Source organism: Lampris incognitus, chromosome 6 (genome assembly GCF_029633865.1).
Source record: "Lampris incognitus isolate fLamInc1 chromosome 6, fLamInc1.hap2, whole genome shotgun sequence".
Taxonomy (NCBI): Eukaryota; Metazoa; Chordata; class Actinopteri; order Lampriformes; family Lampridae; genus Lampris; species Lampris incognitus.
Window position 1 is genome coordinate 8,702,503 of NC_079216.1, and position 12,028 is coordinate 8,714,530.

General features: G+C 49.0%; 1 protein-coding gene across 3 annotated transcripts in view; it reads right to left on the bottom strand.

Annotated features, from left to right (window-relative positions):
* LOC130114782 (contactin-1a-like) overlaps positions 1-12,028 on the bottom strand; it is a 135,527-nt gene that overhangs the window by 65,947 nt on the left and 57,552 nt on the right. For 2 of the 3 annotated variants that reach the window (XM_056282690.1, XM_056282689.1), the window contains exon 3: positions 11,121-11,159. The exons of the other annotated variant lie outside the window; for it this stretch is intronic. In XM_056282690.1, the coding sequence (XP_056138665.1) occupies positions 11,121-11,159 (39 nt within the window). The remainder of the gene's footprint in view (positions 1-11,120; positions 11,160-12,028) is intronic. 3 annotated transcript variants of the gene reach the window in all.

The window sequence follows — 12,028 nt, forward strand, 5'->3', positions numbered from 1 at the left end:
ATTTTTTTGGAGGTGGTAGGTATTGTTCCAGAGAGGACCAGAAAAATAGCAGAAAATTAAAAATAATTATAATAATTATGCAAAATATGCATTTTCTAAAAATGGCTAAAAAAACACTTTTCTCGGCATTTCAGATGATTCTGAGCATTTGGGGGGAGGGAGTTGGAGTGGGGGTGGGGTTTAGGGGCAGGGGGAAGGCGGTTAGCTGGCAGGATGAAGAGGAGGGAGATTTAGACGGGTGGATCACCAAACCGCTACATTGTAGCGGGGTTCTTCTAGTATATCATATACTTATAGCGACAGTAAGGTACACCGTAACACAAAGAAGCAACACACAGCTGGAGACAGATACTCAGGAGCCTGGATGCTCATTATCTCCCATATTTCTGATATTATTCCTGATATGCTTTCCAACTACTTGATGTTTCTGAACAGGAACTGACACCAGCTATAGGGGCATCCTTTACCCCACGTCCTCCCCCGTCTCCCTCTCCAAACCTATCCTGTCATAATAAAGGCCGACACTGCCCAGAAGATCCATCTGAATTAAAAAAAGAAAAAAATCTTCAGTTCTTGCGGTGAACACGGGCGGAGCTAGGTGCAGTGCCTGGGTAGCTAACATCAGGTGGTTGTGGCACAGTTAAAAAAAAGTGTCTGCACGTCGACGCAAGTTTGTGATGTTGTCCCGTTTCATCACCGAAGCCCGCTGTGCCCTGGTTTCTGCTGCCTCTGATCCCACCTCCCGTCTTCCCGCTCGCCCGCACCGGGATGAACGACACACGCCGAGTTCACGACGACACAGGAGGAACACAAGCGCGTTTTCAGTGATGACACGCACAGTTCGTTATATCTGAAAGTACACTTCCTGGTTCTCCTTGCTACCCTCGCTAACAAGGCACAATTTGCCACAAAAAATCCCCTTTAAGAGACTGAATATACAGGACACGGAGAAACTTCTAGCATGTCTGGCTCGCTAGCTAGCTGTACTCAACCCAATCCTGTATGTACCTTGCATTTTCTATCCCTTTAATATGGAACGCATGTGTGTGTGTGCATGTGTGTGTGTTTGTGTGTATGTGGTGGCTTGTTCTGGGAACAAGGGAAGAGGAGAAAAAGAACAGATATAGATTAGAGAAACAGAAGAGGAAGGTAAGAAGAGAAGAGGGAAGTATTATCCATCTCTTCTATTGTTTCCACATAGGAACGGTGCCGTGTGTGTATGTGTGTGTGTTTGTGTACATACACACAGGGTGTTGTGATGCGTCTAGTGCAGCAGTGTGTAGTTGGAGGGAAGGTGCATGTGTTCTTCCAACCCGCTTGTGTCCTTCCTGCCCTTAGCTTGCTGCCGCTGGCTAGCCTTTGTGGCGAATAGGGAAGCATGCTAGCGTGTTAGCCTTCCCTTGCCAGTACATAGCCTCTCCTTCACCAAGACTCCTGCCAGGCCTCCCCGTGGCCACACGTGGTAACTGGGGTCTTGCGGCCCCAGGCTAACCTGGCAGGGGATCTCGGAGCAGCAGTGGGCCCCAGAGATATGGTGTGCAGGCCCACCCTGGTGGACACGCCCTGGCACCTATCAACCACTGCCCCGCTGCCTTGTGGGTGAGTCTGGGAAGACATAAGGCTAAGGGAGCTCACCCCAACAGAAAAGCAAGCTGTGGCGGCACGCTTCGAGGCGGTTTCCGAAAAACTGGATTTCCGGCAGCCCCCTGCAGTTGTGTGGAGGTGCCGGTCGTCTAGGGGTCCCCCTTGCCATCGGATCCATCTCCTCTACAATCAAGTCATGTGGCGTTGGGAGAAGCGCACCCCCCCATGCCACTTTAAAAACCATCTCTGTGCAGGTATCTTCTGCTATCTGAGTCCTCGAAGGACCCACAAATAGAAGAAGATGGTCATCATCGGGCACGATGGACAACCAGCAAGCAAGCAAGCAAGAAAGTGTGTGTGTGTGCGGGGGTATAGTAAAGGAATGGTACTGGATGTTAACCCTGTGAGATGGATGCTAGTGGTGTTCCTGTCCTCCCTGTACAGTAGGACGTGACAGATGGTAGATGGGGGGTGAAAAACAGGCCAATGGGCTCATGGCCCAGAGACACAGAGACCCAACTCTCTCTCCCCTGTTTTCTCTTTCCCTCTCTCATTTTTTCTCTCTCGCCCTCTTTCCTTTTTCTGCCTTTATTGGATAGTGACAGTAGAGAGAGACCAGAAAGGCAGGGGAGGACATGCAGCAAAGGGGCCTGGGCCGGACTCGAACCCAGGCCGTTGCGGTAAGGACTCAGCCTTATGTGGTACGCGCTCTACCAGGTGAGCCACCGGGGCGCCCCCTCTCTTTCCTGGCTCCCTCTGTTCTTGATGCCCTTTCTCCCGTTTACCCGTCACCCTGCTTTGCGTCTGTCTATACTTTACACCCATCTCTTCCTTTTCTCTGTTCAGCTTTGATACTCTCCTCCAATCTGGACCTGGACCCCCCCCCCCCCCCGTCTCTTACGGATGACATGGCTTTTATAGTATTTCTGAATTCTCTCACACACTTCCTGCCAGTAACTTCCTGTTGGCTCCCTGAGCTTGTCTCGTATTTCTTATTCCTTTTTTATTTCAAACACATTCCTTTTGCTTTCGCAACTTATTCTGCTTCCCATCCGTCCTCACCCACCCCACCCCCCCGTCTCTCTCTCTCTCTCTCTCTCTCTCTCTCTCTCTCTCTCTCTCTCCTCCATCAGTCCTCCGTTTTGCCTTTTCGCTCCAGTCAGCTGTAGCTGCAGTTACTCTGTTCAGGGGGCGAGTAATCATTCATCCAGCAGTCAACGGACAGGCAGCGATCCCTCCCCTCAGAAACACACACACACACACACACACACACACACACACACACACATTTACAAACATATTCACATATACAGACACAAATAGAGATGGAAAAGAAAACATATGCAAGCACCGGCTTGGTCAGACCTCCCTACAGACACAATTGGCCGTGTCTGTAGGGTGGGCAGCCGGATGTGGGTATGTGTCCCGGTTGCTGCACTAGCGCCTCCTCTGGTCGGTCGGGGCACGTGTTTGGGGGGGGAGGGGGAACTGGGGGGGGAATAGCATGATCCTCCCACCCGCTACGTCCCCCTGGCGACGCTCCTCACTGTCAGGTGAAAAGAAGCGGCTGGTGACTCCACATGTATGGGAGGAGGCATGTGGTAGTCTGCAGCCTTCCCCGGATCGACAGAGGGGGTGGAGCAGCGACCAGGACGGCTCGGAAGAATGGGGGGGATTGGCCGGATACCATTGGGAAGGAAAAGGGGCGGGGGGGGAGAAACATGGGCACAAAGAAAGGGAAAGAAATATGCAAGCAGTCACACACACACACACACACACACACACACACACACACACACACACAGCAGAGACGCACACCTTGTCTCCAGCACCAGATGGACAGACAGGACAGAAGCTGCACAGATGTCATTATCAAGCACACACGCCTATCCAGCTTAAGAAGCAGGGCAGGTTGGACTCTCATGTGAATTTGAAACACCACCATCTTCTATTCTTAGAGCCTGCTGTTTCCCCTGGCATCATCCTCTAATGACACATCAATTATTCATCACGGCGTAAGGTATAATTTTGGCTCAGGCTATAACGTGTTGCGATACCATATAATTCACGAGAACATCAAAGGTCCCCACAGCCCCTGGATCCTGCAAGCCGCGCTTTCTATTACGTAATTGAATTGCCGCACAATCTCCGCGCTGTAACAAAGGCTGCACTTCACATTTAACGTTGAGCTTTGTGTTTTGTGCGCATCGCCGGCCCGGCAGTGAATAAATACGGACATAAACTGTGACGATTCTTGCATAATTATGCAAAATCCCAACTCAGGTGATCCACTTCTTACCCGGCTGTGTGTTTGGGCGGCCACATCTGTGACATGTTGATTTATATGAGCAACTGGTGAGCCCCCAAATGAGACTGATAACATATTTATCCTGGAGGCTCTACCGACCACGTGTAGTCATAATTAATGAAAAGCCCTTGAGCCAAACATGGTGGCTGTTAATCAGCCTGGCGTTAATTTCTTATTTAGCAAAAAAAAAAAAAAGGATCCACCATTTTTTAAACTGAACAAATAGCTCTGAATGGCTCTGCTTCCCTAAAGCCCAACTGGTTTCCTGCTAAGAGGCGGATGTGAAAATACCTCTAACACATCGAACAGGCGGCACAACAGTCACAGAGAGAGACTGTCGATGTGCGCCGGCGTACGCTCAGCTCGCCAACAGCCCTGCACCGGTAAGACCGCTGTCAACAAGCTCTTGTCCGACATGGCGGCTGAAACAGAGCAAAGCCGCTCAGACAGGAAGTGCTACAGGAGCAGCCTGAAGCCAGAGGGCTCCACACCCGCTATGACAGCGTTAGCACGAGAGATGGGCTTTAACCCCGTTAGGCCATCACAGGGGGGGATAAATGACGTCCATCTGTGCAGTTGACATTTCGTGAGGAGAGAAGCACTGGGCCGGCTGAGCTTGTCTTGCACGGCCCCGTGTTGAGGAATGGCATTTGCTGCGGGGTGAGAGAAAACAAACCCGGGTTTTGGGCCGCCTACACCCGTTTCTGACCTTGGAAGAACAGCACGCGATCCAAACTTAGGCTACGCCTCCTCCTACTGTGTGACTAGTTTCATCCACCTCCAAGTTTCACAGGCTTTTTAAAACATAAACCTTTTACAGCTCTTACAATGTTCAATTCAATATCAAGATGCTTTATTAGGGGGCGACATGGTGACGCAGTGGTTGGCGCGGTCGCCTCACAGCAAGAAGGTCCTGGATTCCAGCCCCGGGGTGGTCCAAACTTGGGGGTCGTCCTGGGTCGTCCTTTGTGTGGAGTTTGCATGTTCTCCCCGTGCCTGTGTGAGTTTCCTCCGGGTGCTCCAGTTTCCCCCCACAGTCCAAAGACATGTAGGTCAGGTGAATCAGTCGTACTAAATTGTCCCTAGGTGTGAATGTGTGTGTGAATGTGTGTCTGTCCTGTGATGGCCTGGCAGCCTGTCCAGGGTGTCTCCCCACCTGCCGCCCAATGGCTGCTGGGATAGGCTCCAGCATCCCGTGACCCTGAGTAAGGATAAGTGGTTTGGATAATGGATGGATGGAGCCTTTATTAGGGGCATCCAGGTAGCACAGCAATCTATTCCATTGTCTACCAACATGGGGATCGCTGGTTCGAATCCCCGTGTTACCTCCGCCTGGTCGGGCATCCCTACAGACATAATTGATCGTGCCTACGGGTGGGAGGCCGCATGTGGGTATGTGTCCTGGTCGCTGCACTAGTGCCTCCTCTGGTCAGTTGGGGCGCCTGTTTGGGGGGGGGAGGGGGAACGGCGTGATCCTCCCACATGCTACGTCCCCCTGGTGAAACTCCTCACTGTCAGGTGAAAAGAAGCGGCTGGCGACTCCACATGTATCGCAGGAGGCATGTGGTAGTCTGCAGCCCTCCCCGGATCGGCAGAGGGGGTGGAGCAGCGACCGGGACGGATCGGAAGAGTGGGGTGTTCAGACAGATACGATTGGGGAGAAAAAGGGAGAAAAAAAAATCTAAAAAAAAAAAATCCTTTATTAGCTCGAAAGGAAATGACCGATACCGTCAAAGCTTTTCGGTACACAAAGGATGTAAATTAAAAAAAGCACTGTATCAGATGAAATAGCCACGGTATAATATTAATCAATAATATACTGTAAGTATATCAGTGTACATAAGAATCAATAGGAATCCCACTACAGAGACTAGAGGATAAATGTTAAGCTGCATCTGTTTATGTGATGTATAAAGTCCACATGTGACAGCTGAAGAAAACAGACCTGATGAGTTGCTTTAGTCTTTCAAGGCAAAAGGCTCAAGTCCAAGTCAAGTCATAAGTCACTGGTGCTAACCAGTCAGTTTTGTCAAGTCAGCTCTAAAGTCATTAAAAAAATGTTGACTCCGGTCCAAGCCATACGACTCGAGTCCACAGCGCTGGTTTTTTATGAGTTTGTAAGACGCTGAGATGAATTTCAAAGCAAAACACGCCGTTATTTCCTCCCCAGCAAGCACCGCCAGGGTTTCATGGTATTACCAGGAACCGTAATTGAAATTCAGGGTAACATTTCTCTCTTATTTATTTATATTCTGCACATTATAAAAGGAAATGAGATACGGCGTTGAGCTCTCACAGTTCACGGTGTTGACGTAATCTTAATTTTCTGGGTACCCGAGAATTTTCCCTTGCAGACACGGTACTCTAACACTGTCATCCATGTTGTGGCGGACTGATAACACGCAGTGTTTCTGAATGTAAAACCAGTTAAGATTTCAGCATTCGGTGTGATTTCTGCAGCCATCGAGGCAAACACGGGTCACGTTAAGGCGTCCTGGGGGCAGATATGCTGTGGAAAACACAAATCACTCCAGTACACACCTGCTGTGATTTGGTAGAGAAAAGAAACAAGATGAGAGAGAGAGAGCGAGAGAGAGAGAAAGAGAAAGCGAGCGAGAGTGAGAGACAGAGAGCGTGAGAGAGAGTGAGAGAGAGCAAGAGACAGAGAGTGAGAGCGAGAGCAAGAGAGAGAGACAGAGAGCAAGTGAGAGTGAGAGACAGAGAACGAGTGAGAGCAAAAGAGAGTGAGAGAGACAGCGAGAGACAGAGTGAGACAGAGCGCGAGAGTGAGAATGAGAGAGAGCGAAAGAGAGAGTGAGAATGAGAGAGAGAGCGAAAGAGAGTGAGAATGAGCAAGAGATTGAGAGAGAGTGAGAGAGAGCAAGAGTGAGAGAGAGCAAGAGAGTGAGAGAGAGCAAGAGAGTGAGGGATAGAGTGAGATAGAGCAAGAGTGAGAGAGAGCAAGAGAGAGTGAGAGAGAGCAAGAGTGAGGGATAGAGTGAGAGAGACAGCAAAAGAGCAAGAGAGAGTGAGACAGCGAGAGAGTGAGTGTGAGAGAGAGCAAGAGTGAGAGAGAGCAAGAGAGAGTGAGAGAGAGCAAGAGTGAGGGATAGAGTGAGAGAGACAGCAAAAGAGCAAGAGAGAGTGAGACAGCGAGAGAGTGAGAGAGAGCAAGAGAGTGAGGGATAGAGTGAGATAGAGCAAGAGTGAGAGAGAGCGAGAGAGAGTGAGAGAGAGCAAGAGTGAGGGATAGAGTGAGAGAGACAGCAAAAGAGCAAGAGAGAGTGAGACAGCGAGAGAGTGAGAGAGAGAAAGAGTGAGAGAGAGCAAGAGAGAGTGAGACAGCGAGAGAGTGAGAGAGAGCAAGAGAGTGAGGGATAGAGTGAGATAGAGCAAGAGTGAGAGAGAGCAAGAGAGAGTGAGAGAAACCAAGAGTGAGGGATAGAGTGAGAGAGACAGCAAAAGAGCAAGAGAGAGTGAGACAGCGAGAGAGTGAGAGAGAGAAAAAGTGAGAGAGAGCAAGAGAGAGTGAGAGAGAGCAAGAGTGAGGGATAGAGTGAGAGAGACGGCAAAAGAGCAAGAGAGAGTGAGACAGCGAGAGAGTGAGAGAGAGCAAGAGTGAGAGAGAGCAAGAGAGAGTGAGGGACAGAGAGCAAGAGTGAGGGACAGAGTGAGAGAGACAGCAAGAGAGCAAGAGAGAGTGAGAGAGTGAGAGAGAGCAAGAGTGAGAGAGCAAGAGAGAGTGAGAGAGAGCAAGAGAGTGAGGGATAGAGTGAGAGAGACAGCAAGAGAGCAAGAGAGAGTGAGAGACAGCGAGAGAGAGCGAGTGAAAGAGACAGAGAGCGAGAGTTAGAACGAAAGAGAGCGAGAGAGAAAGAGACAGAGTGAGAGAGAGAGAGAGAGTCTTCTATCTGGCCTCACAAACAAGCCCCCCTGCATGCAGAGTCACAGCACGTCTGCAGACACCACAACACCAAGCTGTTTCTTCTCCAATTTGCCCCTTGTCGATAATCTGTCTTTGTTGCATTAGCCTTCCCGGAGAATAACGGGCGCACAACGGTGTAATTCTTATGCAGGTGGTGCACACAACAATGACAGGGCACTCCACCTAAGCAGTCGCCTCGCTCCCTGACCCTGTCCCCGCATAACAACAGGCTAGACTTGCAATGAAGCCGGGCTGGTAGTGGCAGTGTGTCACACGCTCACCTTCTCCAAAATATTCAAACAAAACGTGACTGGAGTTAAGACGCGTCATTTACATACTGTCGGTTGTGGTTATTGGAAAATGGGTCGCAGGGAAGGCTACACGTCACATCATAAACCAGCGCCCACTTGTACACAAACATCCTTGTTTGATATGTGGCTGAGTTTCACCAGGACGATAGGCGACAGAGAATATGAATCGCAAAAGACGAGTTTTGACTCGGGAGACGGACGACGTGCAAACATCCTCCTCCTCTTTCTGCGTCGTCGCCAGAGGTTGGGGGACTTGAAGAACGGCGGATTTCAGGGTTCCTTCGACACACAGAAAAAAATACATTGCACATCCTCCTCCGTCCCACTGATAATCCCCCTCCACCCCAGCCGTAGTCCAATAAACCGTGATGTAATTGTTCTAATTTCCAGCATAGGACCCATGTAAACAGCAACGGCACGATGACTTGGATTAGCAACCGCCTCCATCGGGGTTAATCTATCTGCACGGCGGAGGGATCCAGGAATAGCGGCAGCGGATAGAAACATGACCTCCAGACAGATTTTTCATTACGAGTCCATGAGAAAGGGATTGGTCTGTCAGTGCCAGTCTCCTAACTACCCCTGACAGGCGGATAGTATTGTGTTTATCACCCCTCGGGGGGTCTGTGGTGGGGGAGAAGGTGGGCGGTGCTGTAAGCGAGGCCCACTCGGACTTGACATACTTTCCATTCTTTGTGTATCGCCTTAGCCGACCTCGTGGCAAAGCTGAAGGGAAAAAACGGGCGGAATCGGAGTTGTTTGAATTAAAGAAGGTGGTGCACGGCGTCTCACCTTCCACGTAAGTAAATGCAGATGAGAGTGAATTGTTGAATCTTTTTCGTCTCGTTTCTTTTTGTTCGGGGTTTTTTTTTTGAGGGGGGGGGGGGGCGGAGGTGGAAGATAAATGGAGACAGTCTCCGTATTTTCCTCCTTATCCCGTGCAGTCGATGTCGCAACCGACTTCCAACTCTGAGGCACATGTTGAAACATGAAAACAGGAAATTATACAAGAATGAAATCGGCTCCCATCTGGTTCGGATAGCGGAGCCGTGGGAAATTGCAAAATGTCTTCTAATGTAAAACGGATTCGGTAATCATTACAATTTACAGTCCATTCATTATGAAGTAATGTGAAGAAACTGCTGAGCAATAGTATCGCAGTAATGTGAAGAAATGACCCTCCTGTCTTACCCTGTATGTGGGCTATACCACTCACTATATCAATTAATTACCCTATAATTACCCACCCAATTTCTTTATTCTGCTTTATTTTCACTCTATAATTACCCAACACGTCCCTATAATTCTACTATTACAACTTGCCATTATATTGATTTTACTGATTTTACTTTACTGTTATTTTTTAGCAATTTCTTCACATTACTACGTAATTAACGACCTGTAATTGACGACCTCTGACTAAGTCCAATGAGGACGAACAAAAAATGTCTTTGGATTTGCCCCTGCCGGCTGAGTAGCATAAAAAGCTGCTGTGTTTACACCACAATGCCATAAACACAGTGTGATGAAGACTACCCAGATGCTGTGCTAACCTTGATTTGACAGAATCATGAAGATAGAGGTCAGAGGTCATCGGCCTCACCCAGACTTTTTTTTTTTCAGTTTTAACTGCGCTTGAGGGACTCCGATGAATCACAAGGTGACCTTCTCCTCTCACCCACAAGGCCAGTGTTTGACAAAACCTGGCCGGCCAAAACACAGCGGCGAGGAAGAAAGACCCAGGACCATGATGAAAACATGTCTGAGTTATTCTGGACCCCGGATCTTTGTTTTAGGCTTTTAGCTAAGGTCGATATGCAGAGTGAAATTCAGATAAAGAGGTTTTGTATCTTTCTGAAAGACATTACATCAGGACATGTAATGCCCTGGTGAGCACCAGCTTGCCTGTAAAAAAACCTGTGATGCTTTATTTTGGTCACAAGAAAGAGTCCTTCGGGGGCGTCCGGGCAGCGTGGCAGTCTATTCCATTGCTTACCAACACAGGGATCCCGGTTCGAATCCCTGTGTTACCTCCGGCTTAGTCGGGTGTCCCTACAAGCACAATTGGCCTTATCTGTGGATGGGAAGCCAGATGTGGGTATGGGTCCTGGTCGCCGCACTAGCGCCTCCTCTGATCGGTTGGGGCGCCTGTTTGGGGGGGGAGGGGGAACTGGGAGGAATAGCGTGATCCTCCCACGTGCTATGTCCCCCTGTTGAAACTCCTCACTGTCAGGTGAAAAGAAGCAGCTGCGACTCCACATGTATGGGAGGAGGTATGTGGTAGTCTGCAGCCCTCCCGGGATCGGCAGAGGGAGCAGCGACCAGGACGGCTCAGAAGAGTGGGGTAATTGGCCAAGTGCAATTGGGGAGAAAAAATCTAAAAAGAAAAAATTAGTCCTTCATATTAGTCCAACCTAAACCCTCACTGCCAGTCAAATTCCATCTATCACTGTTATCAAGTCGAGCATCCATAGAAGTGCTGCTATCATATCCCACACAAAGGGAGAGCTGGACCAGATGAAAGCTCCAAATTGCACTTCCATCAATTTCCATCACTTCACACTTCCTCACTTCAGAAAGACTGACTCTCATGGGTGAATTGCTGGTGCTTTAAAGACCACGATACAGAATGCCAATTTGGATATAGAGGCAGGTGTGTGTGTGCGCACACATGCGCTTGTGTATTTAGTATCGTGTAATCTCTGATAGTGTTGACCAAAATTAAATCTGTCTGCATGTTTTACATCATTGCAATGCCGTTGCTGTTTGATGCTGCTAGTTTTAGATTAAATCACAACATGTAGAGTCCAACAAGGTGAGCAAGGAATCCTAATCGAGACAAATAGCCAACCTGCCCTCACAGGAATCAGCAATAACCCAAACAGGAAATGAACTGATTAAGAGTACCATAGCTTTAAAAGCCACTAGAGGATTTTAGACTAAATTGAGGCGACAATCCAGCATATTCTGCCTCCAAGATAATCCCTCTTACCTCCACAGAAGTCGGATACCTCCCCATACATGGATGCATCTGGAACAGAGTAAACATAGGAGGTTGGGGTCAGCATGTTCCTTTACATAGACCTTCACTATCTGGCAGTCACACTGTCTCTGATTCTCACGGGATGAAAAGCAGGAACATTGTCTTACAGTCTCAGCTCAACTTCAGACTGTTAAACTATGTGCAGTTTCCTTCATATTTGAATCCATTCAGTCTCTAAGTGGCATAAGATAGTTATGATGGGCCTCAGTGTCCACCATTATGACGGGCCCTAGTAGTGTGTACACACACACACACACACACACACACACACACACACACACACACACACACCATTAGGTGTGTATATGTATTTTCTGAATCAGAAACACTTTTGTCATTTCATTTCATGCACTTGCGCACATGAAATGAAACGAAACATCGTTTCCCCCAGCCCACAGCAGTGCAACACAAAGACAAAAACACAATCCAAAACCTACAAAACACACATATCCAAACTAATACATATATCTAAACTAAACAAAAAAAGCAGTGTCCAGGAGAACGAACACCAGCCAGGATGACTGTTGGAACTGCCGGTCTGCATAGGCTAGCAGCTAGCTTAGCCTGCCCCGCTTCTGCGTCCTGTCAGACCGCTCTCACTGTTTCCGTCTTGGGTGTAGCTCTGGCAAGGGCCGTGGTCCCTGGGCCCACAGGACACAGCAGACCAAGCTCTCCCAGCCATCAAACGAAGACAAACTTAGACACAGACGTGGACAAAGACACTGCATGGACGGTACTGGGTGAGGCTGCTACCAACAATGTGTCGGATTTTACAGTCGAATGAGTTGTATCACAGGCCGCCAGGCCCTGTGATGGCCTGGCAGCCTGTCCAGGGTGTCTCCCTGCCTGCCACCCAG